This window comes from Suillus paluster, assembly GCF_016628075.1.
Source record: "Suillus paluster strain FC165 chromosome Unknown EDB91scaffold_20, whole genome shotgun sequence".
Lineage (NCBI taxonomy): Eukaryota > Fungi > Basidiomycota > Agaricomycetes > Boletales > Suillaceae > Suillus > Suillus paluster.
The window spans coordinates 43,058-58,203 of record NW_024537580.1 but is presented as its reverse complement, the minus strand read 5'-3'; the positions used below and the strand labels follow the sequence as shown (position 1 = coordinate 58,203).

General features: G+C 49.1%; 3 protein-coding genes across 3 annotated transcripts; 1 reads left to right on the top strand and 2 right to left on the bottom strand.

Moving 5' to 3' along the window:
* Positions 1 to 207: 207 nt before the first annotated feature.
* On the bottom strand, positions 208 to 2,880 carry EDB91DRAFT_287524 (uncharacterized protein). Its single transcript, XM_041326727.1, has 6 exons — positions 2,180 to 2,880; positions 2,045 to 2,124; positions 1,465 to 1,992; positions 1,188 to 1,415; positions 743 to 1,135; positions 208 to 687 (listed from the first exon to the last, which is right to left on the bottom strand). The coding sequence occupies exons 1-6, from the start codon at positions 2,709 to 2,711 to the stop codon at positions 424 to 426; spliced, it is 2,025 nt and encodes a 674-aa protein (XP_041178064.1). The 5' UTR covers positions 2,712 to 2,880; the 3' UTR covers positions 208 to 423.
* Positions 2,881 to 7,081: 4,201 nt separating this feature from the next.
* Positions 7,082 to 10,406, top strand: EDB91DRAFT_287327 (armadillo-type protein). The gene is made up of 13 exons (XM_041326726.1): positions 7,082 to 7,821; positions 7,879 to 8,511; positions 8,569 to 8,762; positions 8,824 to 8,904; positions 8,956 to 9,118; positions 9,176 to 9,222; positions 9,282 to 9,351; positions 9,406 to 9,529; positions 9,593 to 9,767; positions 9,823 to 9,898; positions 9,950 to 10,047; positions 10,103 to 10,112; positions 10,164 to 10,406. Exons 1-13 carry the CDS (start codon positions 7,492 to 7,494, stop codon positions 10,182 to 10,184), a joined length of 2,022 nt encoding a protein of 673 aa, XP_041178063.1. The 5' UTR covers positions 7,082 to 7,491; the 3' UTR covers positions 10,185 to 10,406.
* Positions 10,407 to 11,018: 612 nt separating this feature from the next.
* EDB91DRAFT_1051678 (uncharacterized protein) lies at positions 11,019 to 11,709 on the bottom strand (the record flags this gene model as incomplete). The annotated part of the gene is made up of 4 exons (XM_041313625.1): positions 11,019 to 11,069; positions 11,126 to 11,281; positions 11,334 to 11,442; positions 11,501 to 11,709. 4 exons carry the CDS (start codon positions 11,707 to 11,709, stop codon positions 11,019 to 11,021), a joined length of 525 nt encoding a protein of 174 aa, XP_041178062.1.
* Positions 11,710 to 15,146: the final 3,437 nt, after the last annotated feature.

The following is a 15,146-nucleotide window of genomic DNA, read 5'->3' as shown; positions in this document are numbered from 1 at the left end:
TGAGAGTTAGAGTGAGGGAGATCTGGTGATATGCATGCAAAGGAACGGAAAACCCAGTCAACCAACCAGTCGATCAGTCAACCAGTTAGTCAGTAGTGGTGAGTGATAATACGGGTGGGATGAGATGACGAAACAGATATGCGTGTATGTAATTGCGGTGGGAGAGAACGCAAGATGGATCTAACAAACTTCAAAGCGGTTGAATGATGTACAGGGCGATAGAGCGTGAGCGTGGAAACCGAAATCGAAAAAAATTATGGTTATGGTTCTGGGTACGCTTATGGGTATGTGTATGGGTGCGGTCATGATGTGATGTGATGAATGGACATCTTCCCGGCGTGTCATAGCGAATGAGCTTTCAAGCGTTAGAAGACCAGGGTCCGCGCAGGGTCATAATCATAGCCATTATGAGTACGACCACGGTCATGACAAAACTTCTTCCCGGCGAGTCATAGCGAATGAACTTTCAAGCGTCGGAAGACCTGGATCCGCGCCACCTATAGCCCGCCAGGTACCCACAAAGTTCCGCCCGCCGACGATGTAGCCGCTGAAGACCCAGATACCGAGGCCTTGGGCTATGAGATGGGGTTGGGCGGGGATACGGACTAGGGCGACGAGTCCGTCCCATTCGCGTACGCGCCCGTAGAATTTGTAGTGGTTCCATGCTTGGCCATGATTGAAGTCCGTCTGTAGTGATAGTGATATTTTAGGTAAGAATTAATGGGCAGGGAGAGGTGCTTACCTCGCCGATAAGTGCGATATCGAGAACGCCATTGCATTTACGTTGAACCCAATATTCGTCATCGTCTTCATCGTCGTCTTCAGCGACTGAAGCGCTGTCGGTGTCTTCGTCCATAGCCTCATCGTCTTTTTGACGAAAAACATTATCGATGATCGCGTCATAACGAGCAGCGGCATCTTCCAAAAATAGCCCATCATCCTCAACGACAGCCTCTTCCTGAGGGGACCGTTCCGCCAAAAACTGATCATCATGCTCCCGATAAATAATATCGCACGTCCCGCGGAATTGACATCCACGGCACGTAGCCTCGTCATGGGAATTTGAGAATCCTGGACGGTAGGCCTCGTATTTGTGCACGCGGCCGTGGTGCTGGAGCATGAGCTTGCCTTCTTGCTGTGTCCAATAATTAATTAAACTACATGTTCGTCGTTGCGGTGAAACTTACGATGTCTTCACGAATTTGTACGCCAGCTGGGATCCAGGCGTTTGAGATACCATCGTCGAAGCCGTCGTTGGCACCACCGGTTGGTACGGGGTCTTGTGGGTCGACGCAGTGGTATTCGCGGAGGCGCATGAAGAGGGGGGCAGCGTTGAGGAATAACTGCTGTTCTGTAAAGTCTTCGGGCATCTGGACGTTTTGGAGGATAGTTGCGAAGGCGTTATCGGTTGGTACCTGTTAAAATTTGAGATAAAATATCGGAGGAGAAAAGAGGTGAACGGACGAGTATACGGCCTTGCCAGAGTCCTGTTGCAGAGCCATATGTGTAATGAGTGTTCTTCAGGGAGGATTTTTCCATTGGGTAAATGCAATCTGTGAGACGGTACCAGTCGTCATCCTGGATCGAACTAGGAGATGCTTCAGCGGCGTCATCGGTGTCGTCCCAGGGAGTAGCAGGAACGTGGTTGACGACACGGTGATGATTGAGCTCGTGGACGTCTTCCTGAGTGGGACCGATTTGGTCACCAAAGCCGAGTTGAATGGCGTGTTGACGGGTTAGAGGGAGATGTATTGGGATGCCGATGGGTGTGACTTGACGGCGGGAGAAAAAGATGAGTTTAGCGGCGGTGGATGCGAGTGGGATACCGATTTCGAGGTCGAGGCGATCATAGAAGTGAGTCGTGTGAGCAGTGCCAGAGCGGTAGAGTGGGAAGGCGCCGTGAGCGGGGAGGACAGACTGACGCAAGTGACCGTCTGAATTGTTAGTGAGGGGCATGATGAAGTGGTTGTGAGGAGCACAAGCGGATGGGTACTAGAGAGGGGTTATGATTAAGGACGGTCGAGTATGATGGAATGGGGCTTACGCGAAAGGGTACGATGACGAAAGGAAGGACGAGCTTGATTAACTCATTGCGACGGGCAGGAGTCTCAGCCTTGAGACGTTCTGAGGTAGATTGTGTTGGAGGGAGTGTGTGTTGAGGAAGAAGAGTAAGACATACCTTCTGTACTCGTGAACCACAACAACCACAATGCGAGACAATTGATGGGAGATTCATCAGGCCAGCCGTTGGTGGATGTGTTGTTCTCGTAAAGGCGTTTGCGAACGAACTCGTCCACGAAATCTGGAAGACCCGCTGCTTCGAGGTGCTGGCGGTTCTTTCCGTCATTCTCAGACATGAGTGCGAAGCAAGCCCAAAATGCATCGAGGAGTCCTTTATCGTATATGTTGGCGCGTCTGATGCATTTTAGAGCTGAGCAATACCAGGCTAACTGGTGAGCGAGATGGCGTGAATGGTGTGTACGAGCTCCAAGTCTTCTAGCGGAAGCTGCCGAGTCGAATCTTGAACGAAAGATGCGAGAATATAGATGAGTATTTTTTTGAAAAGCTAGGATGTGATTTATGTGTCTGCAAGTTTGGAGGAGGGGTACGATGGCAGAAGTGGATGAAGTCGAGTCGAGTGAAATGAGCTCTAGAACTATATTCTCGAATATTTCAGCTGGAAGTTTGCATAGAGTAGAAGATTGAAACATGATGATGATGGTTGAAGAAGAAGGAAAAGAAAAAAAGAGGATATAAGTATGTATTAGAGAACACGGGGTAAACGTTTTGTTATGTGTGTGTCCCTTTGGAGGTATCTCCGTTGATACGGTATATTACGACGTTAACGAATCGAGTGAATCGGGCATGATTGTGGAATATATAAAAATACCGAGATGTATGTACATAATTTAAAGGTCCAATGGGCGCTATAACAATCAGTTCCCACCCACAATTGTACATATCAAACTCAAGTATCGTAGTAGCACAGGATGGTGTACTTACAACGCCGTTTACTATACTACAAAGTTTCTTTTATTCATTTTTTATTCGATAAATTCCCAATTTACGTCTATATACGCAGGTCATCGACATCTTATTCCCTCGGCAGTCTCTTATTCCCCTATACCAACCTCGATCTTGGAGCTTTTCTCCTCGATGGCCCTCACCTCCGTGCCTTGCAGGTTCGCTATATATCTCCGTAAAACCGTCTCACTGAACCGATAGTACGGCCCCGGCCCATTTGAGACACCGCGAACGCACGGCGATCACGATCGGTGGCTCCTCGGAACCTCCAATACAAGTAACACTGCCTGGTACTGCCCCCTTCCATTTTTACAACCTCTATATCGGCTCCTCTTCCCGTACTACTTCACTTTAATCCGCGTCCCATTGACCTTGAGAAGTCTTTCAATACACTTACCATTGATCTAGGTACCCGTCCAAAACTTCAAAACGTGTGTGTCCTTGCTTCGTCCGCGTCATTGCTGACTTGTCGATTTGGCAAGTCAAAACGTACCACGCACTTCATTTCCGCCCTTGCTGTATACAGACCCTTCAACTCCCTCCAACCAACGCACCAGTCCGATTATCACGAATCCAGTCCACATTTTACGCGATTTCTAGTCATCCGCCTCTTTGTTATTCCCCAACGCCAATCCAGCCAATCCAGCAACGATCACCCATCAGTCCTATTTATTCTTCCAACTCCCTAATCCTACTTAAAAAGGCAAGTCCGTTCACCCACATGACCCACGCGAGTTCACCTTTCTCGACCTTATCGCCGGCGGCCCGTTCACTCCATTCGCACTGCTACTTTTAGCCATCTCATTGTCGTCTTCTTGACGCCGTAAATCTCGCAGAACTCTCAATCACCTATTATTCGTACTTTGCCACATCATCGCAAGGTATAACCCTCTGGTGAATCCCTTGCTCCAGCCGTACGCAATTTAATCGACCCTACACAGATCATGCAATTAGAACTTTGTCCCCCGGCTACATGCGTGGCCATGCCAGCGTGGCTCGCCTGAAACGCTGTCCCTGTGACCTCCATATCGCCTACTCACTTTTCCCGGCTGGTTCGATGTTCTATCCAGTAACCTCTGGGGCGCAATCTCCAGATTTCAATGTCGTACGCTTCGGATCTTAAAGCACGAATCCTGCAGCATTGCCCCATGCCGTTTCGATCACGGTCATACGCTGAGCTCAAAGCTCACCTGCTCCACAAGATTTAGAGCTTTCGAATGTAAAGCTCAGCGCTGGGCACTTCATCGCGCTCGACAGTGCTGACGCGACCCTACATTCAACTCCGCTACTCTTCTGGTGCGTATTCCTTCATTAGCTCTCAGGCTTCCAAATCGGTGTTAGAGTTAAGTTAGGTTGTGGACGCCTGGACAGCCCCAGGCCCTCAGAGTATCCCGGGGATGCCATTTTGCATCGTTCATTGACGCGCAAGCGGGCCGGGGGATGTGGGTCCGTACCCTTCGCAGGTTCAGTACCTGATTCTAGCCTTGTCGTGCAGTGGGTGGATTGTGCATTATCCCAGGGTCTCCCACAGAATGCTTTTATCGCCTCGCCCATCCGTATCCTGCGGAGCTGGTAGCACCTCAAGTATTCGGTGATTGCACCATCGCCTCCCCCTCCCCCTCCCCATTCAAATCCTCCAACATCACAATCCTCCCTCATTGCAAAAACGATTCCAATCGCGCGCGTCTCCTCATTTTCATCTCCGTCACCCTGGCGCACCCCCTTACCAATCCCAATACCCAATCCCATCCGGCAGCGGATTGACGTACATACATCCAATAACCCATTTCCCAAAAGTTCCAAAGTACAGGGTAAACAGCGTCTACTTACGGTCTCCCGCAATCACCGTCCAGCCCGGCTTTCGCAGCCAGCGCGTGAGATACCCGTTTCCTGAAGGGGCGCAGTCTCTTGATTACCGTGTGAGAGGTTGATCGTTATCATAACTTCCGCACGCGATGTGGCGTCTCCAGGCTGTGGGGGATTCATTTGTGCCGACGGCTACAGAGGCGGGCACTAGAGTGAGGGAACTTTGGGTCAGGGGGTCAGCTCGGCAGGGCCGTTTGGTGGGACTTGAGCTTGGTGAGATTTGACTTGCTGGAGATATGAGGCTAATTTGTATAGGTGGCGTTGTGCCATTGGTGGTTGATGAGCGGCGTATGCTTGGTTTGCTCACGATGGTCCTTCCTTGTCCTTTTGGGCACGGGGGTTTGAAACCAGGAAGGATGCATTTCACGGGTATGTTCGTGTTCGACGTGGAGATTGGTGGGCTATGCCAATGTCAATGTCAGCTTGGAGCTTCTGCTGCGATGGGGTTATCTTGGTCCTTGGGTTCAAACTTCAAACGTTTCAGTTTTTTCCCAAATTCGTATTCGAGTGCAACGGGGATTGGTAGGCTATACATACCTTTTCCTTCTGCTACTTGATGGTGACTGACCGATCGATGGGTTTTCTTCGAGTTCTTGGTTCTTGGGTTCGCAGATACTTCGGATTTTGCCGGGTCCGAGTCATGAAACAGGGTTGGTGCCTTACATGAAGAATGAAGACCATCATGAGTCCGCAGCTGTCTGCACTGACGGCGTTCACGCTCTTAGTCCCTTTCTTCCCTGACTGTCCGCGATGGGGGTACCTGAGCTTTTGCTCGAGTCTCCCCATATGGAAATTGACGGGTTGTACGTCATAGCGACTGATCGGGTTCACGGCGCTTCGGTTCATCCCGAGTCGGTTGACGATGTTTCATGTTTCTTCCACTTTCTGTAGTGCGATGATACACTTAAACATCGTCTATCGATGGGACCAGAGGGCGGGTCACATCGCATCGAGCTACTTGCTGCCATCGTTTGTTGATCGATAGATCGATAGATGAGATTTTCTTCACGTTTGGAACTTGGTGGGCTACTCTTTTTTCTAGTCTGTAAACCAGTTGGTGACTGTTCGTGTGGTTCGCAGATGGCTTCATCCAATCCTTCCCGGAGTCGACAGACGAGGTGTCATTGTCGATTCGGGTAGCAAATGGCAATGCAAATGGATAGTAACGCTCCCGGAGTCGACAGACAATGTGTGACCCATTTTGCAAGTTGTATGCAATGCAATGGCGGATTATACATCGTCTGTCGATGGGACTGGGTTGTATGGACAACCGAGCTGCGTTGTTGATCGGTAGACGAGACTTTGTTCACGTGTGGAATCTGGTGGGCTACTTTTCCATTCTGCTTTGTAAACCCGTTGGTGACTGTTCGTGTGGTTCGCAGATAGTCCTTCCCAGAGTCGACAGACGGGGTGCAACCCGTTTTGCAAGTTGTATGCAATGCAAGGGCGGATTACACATCGTCTGTCAATGGCACTGGGCGGATATTTGAACTGCCTTGGCTTGATGGCACTACGCAAGGGAAGATCACACATCGTCTGTCGATGGCACTGGGCGCGTATTCTTGTATTGAACTGCCTGCTGCCATGTCTGGCTGGCTTGGTTCAGATCTTTATCTTACAACTTCATCTTCTCGTGCAGTTTGCATGGCTTACGGGATTCGTTCTACAGCACAGTTCTTTTCTCCGCGCATGGAGGTTTACGATCAATCGCCTGGTAAACTATATTCGTCCTTTCTGTTTTGCAAACCCGTTGATGACTAATCGGTTCGTAGATACGGCTTCAGTCCTTCTCAGAGTCGACAGACAAGGTTTAGAGATTCATGGTACAGCTCGATACCACGAGGCACTTAAACATCGTCTGTCGACGGGATCAGACTGCGCTGCACGTTGCCGTTGTCTATTTGACTTGATTCAGATAATGGCCAAGGACTTATCTTACGGCTTTTGTCTTCTCTTGTATTCAAACGCAGCCTTCATCACTGTTGTGATTCGTTCTACAGCACGGTTCTTTCCTACAGATGTGATTGTGGCTGCCTTGATCATCGATATGATTCGTTCCACAGCACGGTTCTTTACTGCAGATGTGACTGTTCCTGTAAACGCCCGTTGCCGAACGATTTGTACTTGTGCATATGGTACTTGTTGCATAGAAATCACAATATGTTCCCATCTGATCGTCTTTTTCAGGTCCCTTGATTCTTGTGCTTCCCTTGAGTTTGATTGTGATCTTGTGAATGATCGATCCGGTCAAGGGAGGTACTGTACTGGCTGTTTGAGGTTGAACTTTCCGTGACGATTTGGATGATGGATGAAGGTGGTCTAAGGGACCATGGAATGCTACAAAATCAATTGATGGTCGAACCTCCTGTGTCCATGATCTAACCCGGTTTCATTGGAGAATGCCTGTCAAAAGATGTGGCGGGATCGAAGCAGAAGAAGCTCCCAAAACGGGACAAATCACGTCCCAAAAAGGAATGTGACTGCTTTCCTTGACGTCGTCACAGAACGCGGGGTCGATGAACAGATAAAAAGTCGTCGTCTCCAGATTTCCCTCTTTCTTTGTGCCCACTATCATCTACCATCCTTCCCCCACCTACCGTCATGCAGAGCACCGATAATGTCCAGTCGTTCCTTCCCTTTGGTCATGAATATAGTCCACCCCGTTCCAGGACCACGGCTGCGTCCATCTGGGCTCCTCAGCCTCAGTTATTGGATTCGACGTGGCCAAAAGCTATAGACACCTTCTCTCGTGACGCTGAGAGGGATCTGCAGCACTCCGGTCGTGTTCCGAACGGCCGTGCTTTCTTTACCTCAGGTAACGGAGGTGAAGATGTCTTTGGCCCTGTCGGCCTTGTCGGTATGTCTCGCAAAAGAGACGTAGGTGCGATCGGCGACGGTAGGAAAAAACAAAGCCCCGATTTTGACGATAGTGTTGGTCGATTCTCGTCGAATTCAAGCGCATATATGCTGATTAAATCAACCCTTTAGCATGTCGAGCAGCTCTTACGCGCTCTTAATCTGAACTCTCCCGCTCTTTATACTCAGCAGCCTTCTCGTCCACAAAACCCTGACTCCCAGAATGCATCGACCGGCTCTCCGGATTTTTCTCCCAGCTCTACTGCATCTGCGCTCCTGACGCCTACAGATCTTTCTCCTGCGAAAACTTCTTTTGACTTGAAGATCAATCCACCTCATGAACTAGCTCCTTCGTACTCTACTGTATCTCCTTCTTCCCTTCTGTTTGACCATGGCTCGCCCTTGAGGGCGCACGATTTTATGTCTCATAATGTGCATCAGCGTTTTTCTAGCGTCTCTTCTTCAAACCTATTACCTCCTAATCCCTTGCCTTATTTCGAGCTGTCTTCCGAGAATTCTTCCCCAGTCCTTGGCTCCCAGCAGTTCTATGATAGCGCGTTCGCTCACCATAGCCATCCAGAACTATCAAGAGTTTCTTGGCGGCAACCCCAACAGCTGTCCGCCCCTCCCGAGTGGTTGAGGGTCGAGGAGAAGCTTGGCGGCGACTACCCCTCCGGTGTCGCGGTCGGGGAGGGTCCTCTCAGGACCTCGCCGTCTCAGCCGTCATTCCCACCTCGTCAAAATGGGGGTGGACACACTCATGAGGTACTACTTTCCTTTCAGCTTTCTCCTATCGTATATGCCCTTACGTTTCCTTCCCAGCCAATCAACTTCCTTTCGCTTCTCCATCCGTCATCGTCTCCCCCATACCACGTGTTTGTAGCGCGGATCATCAAGTCATCTGACCAGCAAGCTTCTATCTTTTTGCAACAGAAGCTCAAGGTCGCTGACCTTGAAGAACGTCACAAGATTGTCGATGCTATCTGCGCGCGGGGCTTTGAGATGATGTCTCACCGGTCAGTTCTCTGACCACAGACAAGGTCTAATTAAACTGATATTAATCTGCGCGGCTTTTAGTTTCGGCAATTGGGCTGTCCAAAGATGTCTTGAAGCGGCAGCGACCCCCGAGGAAAGGAGGAAGATAGTTCACTGTATGAGGTATGCTCTTAGCCTAGGTTGCCGTTAAGCAGGACCCCTAATTGTAAACAGGGGACGGGTCGTCGACCTTGCGACTAATTGTTACGGATGCCACGTCCTCCAAAAAGCACTTGATTGCGAGGAGGGTATTCGCCTCCTGATCGTTTCCGAGCTTCTCCTCGGGGATCCTGCATTGACTTTGGTGAACAAGCACGCATCCCACGTCTGGAGCAAGGTCAGCCCGTTATGACTCACCATGCCGTTAGGCCCTGACCAACATGTATACTTACAGATCATGGAGTTGACGTGGACGGCGCCCGCGCCGCCTATTTTCGCATTGTCAGGGTATTTTTTGCTGGAAGACTAATGCCGTCCTGACGATTATTATGTTCATGTAGCGTCAACAAGTCCCTTAAAGGGAAATGGGCGTCACTCGCTTGTCATGAAACGGGATCCCTTGTTGTCCAGGTGAGAAGGCCAGCTGCGCCGTATGTCATGTAGCTCATGTTTCACGCTCTACAGCACGCATTTGAGAACCTCGAAGAATCCGCCAAAGATGGCATCATCGATGAGCTGCTAAATCAAGGACCTACCGTATTCGGTGAGATTGCAAAGAACCAGTGGGGTTCGTACTGTATTCAACACAGTCAGTGCTTCTACTATTACGACCCTGTTCGTGACTTCTTACTGTTGCTTCTTTTTATATTAGTTCTAGAGCACGGGTCTCCGAAACACCGCCAGATGTGCCTGGACCATATCATGTCTGACCTCCTAGATTATGCCACGAACGAACAGGGGTACAAGTCTGTTACGAAGGCTCTCAAGGAAACAGGTTCCGAAACTCTGGACAGGATTGTCAAGCGGATGTGTGAACCCGCCAAGGGGTATGAACATTGTGATTGTCTTTTATATTTTATTACGATACTGATTCTATCGAAGGGGCCGTCGAGCGATGATTGTGGACTTGGCGTTGTCGGTCACTGGCAGTCAACTGATTGCTAGCACGTTGCCTCAGGTATGCCGTGCTGCCGTTAATGTATATTGTAAGCCTTATGTTTCTTTGTAGGCGGACAAGGATCAGCGGACGATGCTTTATGACTGCATTCGCGGCCATATCGTCACCCTGCGCGGCTGTAAGACAGGGTCCAAGGTCATCTGGCTCTTGTGAGTTTCATTTACGCGTTGCTTCTTTCCTTTTTGATTATTGATCATTCCGCAGCGATAGAATGGTTCGATCGTTCAGTTCTACACCGCTTTTCTTGGTTCTAACTCCCATTTAGCGTGCCTATTATGGCTATTGAGGATGCCTCATCCTCCGTTCTTTGTATTCCGATCTCTGTTATCCCTACGATATTCTCTCCCCATCTCGTCTGCATCCACGGCGTCTTCGACTTGGAAACGTCTCTTATAACATGAACAATACCTCAGTCAATACCTGGCTGGTCCATCTCCTCCATTAATCTCGGAAAAGTACCAGAAGAAGCTCATCTGTCTCGCATTCCAATAAACAAAAGCAGTTCTAATCGCATCAACCAATATCAACATCATCAGTCTCAGTCGCATTCGCAATCAATTTCGCAACCGTAAACGTATACGCATAACTTTATCCATCTCAGCTTCACTCGCACGAACAATCTTCGCACCCAACTCTCTCGATATTCGAATTTCGCGCCTGCTTATTTCCGTTCATATCCAAGTCCCCCGCTTCTTCTTTCCACCACATATACCGTGCACATCAACTTCCATGGTCAAGTCTTCTGTTCTGCCGCTCGCTGCTGCTCTCAGCATGGAACGGAGACGCGGATCATGTGCGCTAATTAACCAAATTTTCGTCTTTATGTCAAGCCAAGCTAGAATTCATCGCACGATCCATCGAACAGCAGCCAAGTTCTATTGTAACAACCTCTTTTCTTTACGTTTACCAATCCAAACGCATCACGATCGCATATGTAACTTTTCTACGCCCACCTTCGTTTGTAGCATCACATTGTCCGTTGTCGTTACTGTTGTCAACAATGTTATCAGTCGCTGTCCAGTTATTGGACTCTTTTGAACATGAAAGGGAGCAGTCCGATACATTCGCGAGACACAATTAAAGTCGTACATTACATCCCGGGCGACGATGGAAATTACAACTAGTTTGGAACGACGGTTCCATCTATCAGATACAGCACACCGTTCTGCGCCTGCGAGTATAAAGTCAACAAGGTCCAACACAGTGCACGAAAGAAACAGAACCAACCTCCCTCATCCCTATAATTCGCACTCCATCCTCCAAAGTCACCCGCATCCAGTCAGGCGAGTCAGGCTTTGATTTGGGAACAGGAGTGAACGTAACGAGTCTCCCGTCTTGGAGCGTTTCATACGAAACAGGCGCGTCAGACAACGAGATGCGATACTTGATGCACATCCATTAGGGAAGTTTTGGCAGACGACAACAAGTAACTCACAGGAATGATGTGAGCTGAAACCCATCGCTCGACATTTCTCTTAGACCTTTCGTCCAGCTCTTGTTCTGATATCTCAGGCTGAGGCTCCACCGTCTCCGGACCTTGGTGTCTACGCAGCCACCAATTCATTCACGTCCATACCATGATACACAACTTGTCAAACTCACGGTTTCCGCGCCAGCGCCATAACAGCCTTATTCGTCGGTACGAGCACCGTAAACCAGACAGAATCGGAAGGGAACCTGGACGACCACTCCGTCTCTCGTGCATACGAGTAATAAATACTCGCTGAGGTCTCGATAGTCAGTAAGTCTGCAAGCGTGGGCTGGGAGCTTGTGAATGGTGAGGAAATGGATTCTTCGGTATTCTGAGACATTGGGGGGATTATGATTTGCTCTTGGAGAGACGCAGATACGAAGGGAAAGATGAATGCGAGGAGGTATGATAGATGCATGGTGATGATGACTTTGGAGCTTCGAGCTGAGAGGAATCAAGGATATTCGGAAGCTGCCGTAAAACTCTCACAGGCGCGCTTAACGTTGATGACGATGTTGGATCGTACCTGCGAGTTGTGGTACGGTAGTAGGTGATTGCAGACGCCAGAATCTTTTAAAGTCTTGATAAGATCTAATCTATAGATAAGTGCGTCAAAGTCCGGTGGTCACGTCTCCAACAAATCGAAGCTAGCGCTAGCTCCCGCAAGTCCGGGAGGTTCGTACCTAGAGTAGGTCCCACCACCTTTACCATTCTTGCTTTATTGTTTATAAGTTTCATGTGGAACTGCAGGCTGCTTCCCCACCCGGTACTCCTTCTCCTGCGTGCTATTGAAAGGCAGCTAGTATACCGTTCTCTAGTCTCACCATCCGAATCAACATCAACGAAGAGCCTACCTACTCCAATTGCGTCACCACCCTCGGATACTGCCTTGACGGTAATGACCAGATATACTTTCCTGAACATGAAGCTCTGCCGCTGGACCAACGACGATAGGCTCGAAGATAGACATTGAGATGCGGGAGGTGGAGTTGTGGGAAAACGAGAGGTTAGCTTCAGGCCTTCCTCATCATCCTCGTTCGGCGCGCAGGATGGGGTCGATACTTTAGGAGCGGATTCGGATTCGTGCTTGTGTGATGGGGCTGGATCTGGAAGTGCACTACTGCTGCAGGAACTGAAACACAGATCAAAACACACCTAAGACCTACAGATTGCGCGTCGTGGACGAGCGCGAGGGACGGATGGAGCGGAGTGTACTAAGTGAGGTGCGTGTCCGACTGGTATTTGCGTGTTTCTCTTTGTATTATTTTTGTGTCTCGCGCACTCGTTTCATCCAACTCTTTTATGTCTCTCCACAATCTACGCTAGGACACATTTTGAACTCACTAATTAATTCACTACGCCCCCAGCAGCAGCCTCTCATTCTCACTCGCGCCAGGCTAGGCGTTTGTAGAGAAAAAAGGATGGAAGACGGAGCTGGGGTGCTGGGTTTATGCTGGTTCTGGTTCCGGAACTTGTGATCTGGTCTATGGTGCGGATGAGAGTGGGTTTCATACATTTCTATTTTATCATTTATTCCTTATAATTGGTGACGCGACCGAACAGACGGTTGGTTATACACTGATGATGGTTGGGCTGGTCAGCGCCGGATGCCTCTTGAAGCATGGAAAACATCGAGGATGACAAGGCCGAGGAGGTGAGTGCGGAGGGTGTATTTTGATCCGGCGTTGATTGAGAGTGCGTATTGAGTATACTTGATCGGGGATTTGCACGTCTATCATTGTACAACGCACTCTGTTCTAAGTGAGAATATCTCATACGTCTCATCCTAGGCTGGTCTTCCACTGATGCATGTTCTAAACCCGTATTTGATACACGAGATCATATCAGCCTGGGAGGCATGATATTGCCGATTTGAACATTTATCCTATGACCTTCAGGCTGGACCTCCCGGGCGTAAAATCAATGTCCAACTTCCACCTGCGAGTACTGACAGCGCCTTTCGGATCCATCCCAGAAAAACATACCGATAAAGTTGAGTCTGTAAGACTTGCACAAGACTCGTTCTCACTTTTCTATCAATATCCTAGACAGGAACGCATAGATTTATTCATCCAGAGTAAGATATTATATATATTATAGGCGCTCTCAATGTCTCTTAGTCACTTAAGCGCTTCTCCCTCGTGTTTTGTCTATTCGTACTTGTTCATCATTGCGATAGCTTGTATCACGAGTTCACAGTATGCAGTATAATGAACAGTCTTCGTTCAGGGCACCCACAACCTGGATTCATTAGACGTGGATAATAAAGCCCAAGTCTTCACACGGAAGATGGTGTAGCTGTACAGCGCAAATGAACGAGTACCTCCCAGTCGATGATCCTGAGCGTCACTTCTCGCTACCATCGCACTATAGTGATCCGTCGATAGCATTAGCTCGAAATCGTTGCTGAGGCGAGCAAGGAAAACGTTCGAGGTAAAATGTCCAAGTATCCTTGGCTTCGTTGGAGAAGTGGCTGAGTAATTGCGCCAACCTGGATTATATATGCACCGAAACATGATAGGAGATGTGAAGAGGATAGTGAGCATCGTAGTTTGTCAACACTAAACCAGCGTAAATACTGTGTCGCCACGTGAACCTATGAATGGATAATTAGCGGTGCGCCATGGAATCCATGTGCGAGACATGAGACTCGCCCACCTTGTAATATTTCCACCAGGACAGAGACCAGCAGACAATTTGATGAGCCCTGGGCAATGAGGGTCAAATTGATAACACCAGACGACCTGCCGTAACGAGCTATGGCTTATATTCTGCAAGGTCGATCCTCCAGGGAGCTTCAACTCCACAGGACCATAAGGCCGCTATATGGAGTTTGATGGCAGGGACACGCAAGTAGAACTGCGACACAGGACTTGTTGTCTGAGAAACATGGAAAGGTGAAGGGGCCACATATTTTCACTGGCGCTGTCATCGAATAGAAAGACAATTGGTTGCGGGAGGAGAGATGGAAGCGGTCAGCGGTAGAACACGGACGGGAAGATCATCAATGACGTTTGGATAGGTGAGTGCAGTCGTTATCGTGGTCACCCAGCCCTAGAAGCCAGTGGGTCTGGCGCTGCGATGGAACAATCATCATTCGAAAAGCAGGATGTGGAAAAATAGACAAGGGCCCAACAAAAATCTGTCTGCAAGGTATCTGAAGGTTTTTGCAAGGCCAGTCGTCTATCGCCGACCTTCGAATCCGCCCAGTAATTAAGTAGGAAGGATTAATCATTAATATTGGGATAAGCTTCGCGCCAAGAGGAATCAAGCGTATGTCACGTGGTCATGTGATGTGACAAGACGTGTAAATCCAGCGCGGATACTTAGTCCCTGGTCCCAACTTTCGTCTGCTCTCACAGCACCTCGAAGCTACCCAAGAGTTAGTGCTTCTACTTGCCTCTCTATTGCGAATATGTCTTCCCTTCTATCGAGATCGTTTGATGCCATGAAGGTAGATATCGCCTCCTATTATTCATTTTCTTCTAACGGCTTTAAGATTGCGACCCCACAGCAGACCAGAGTCCCTACGAAACGGCGACCCTTCAAACTCGTTCGTCCGAAAAGGCAGCCTCATGTTCGGATATGCAGTCTCTCCTGAATGGATATCCATCTACACTCTAGCAGGCAGAGATTGCTTCAAACCCAAGGGTGGCTCGGTGCCTCCGGAGTGGTTCGATCCGGCGGATTTTCATGAAGAACCCGAAGGCTGGGATATGGTTCACGTGCTTGCTGTATGTTCAGATCAAGACGACGCCTTTGAACGACGTCCTACGC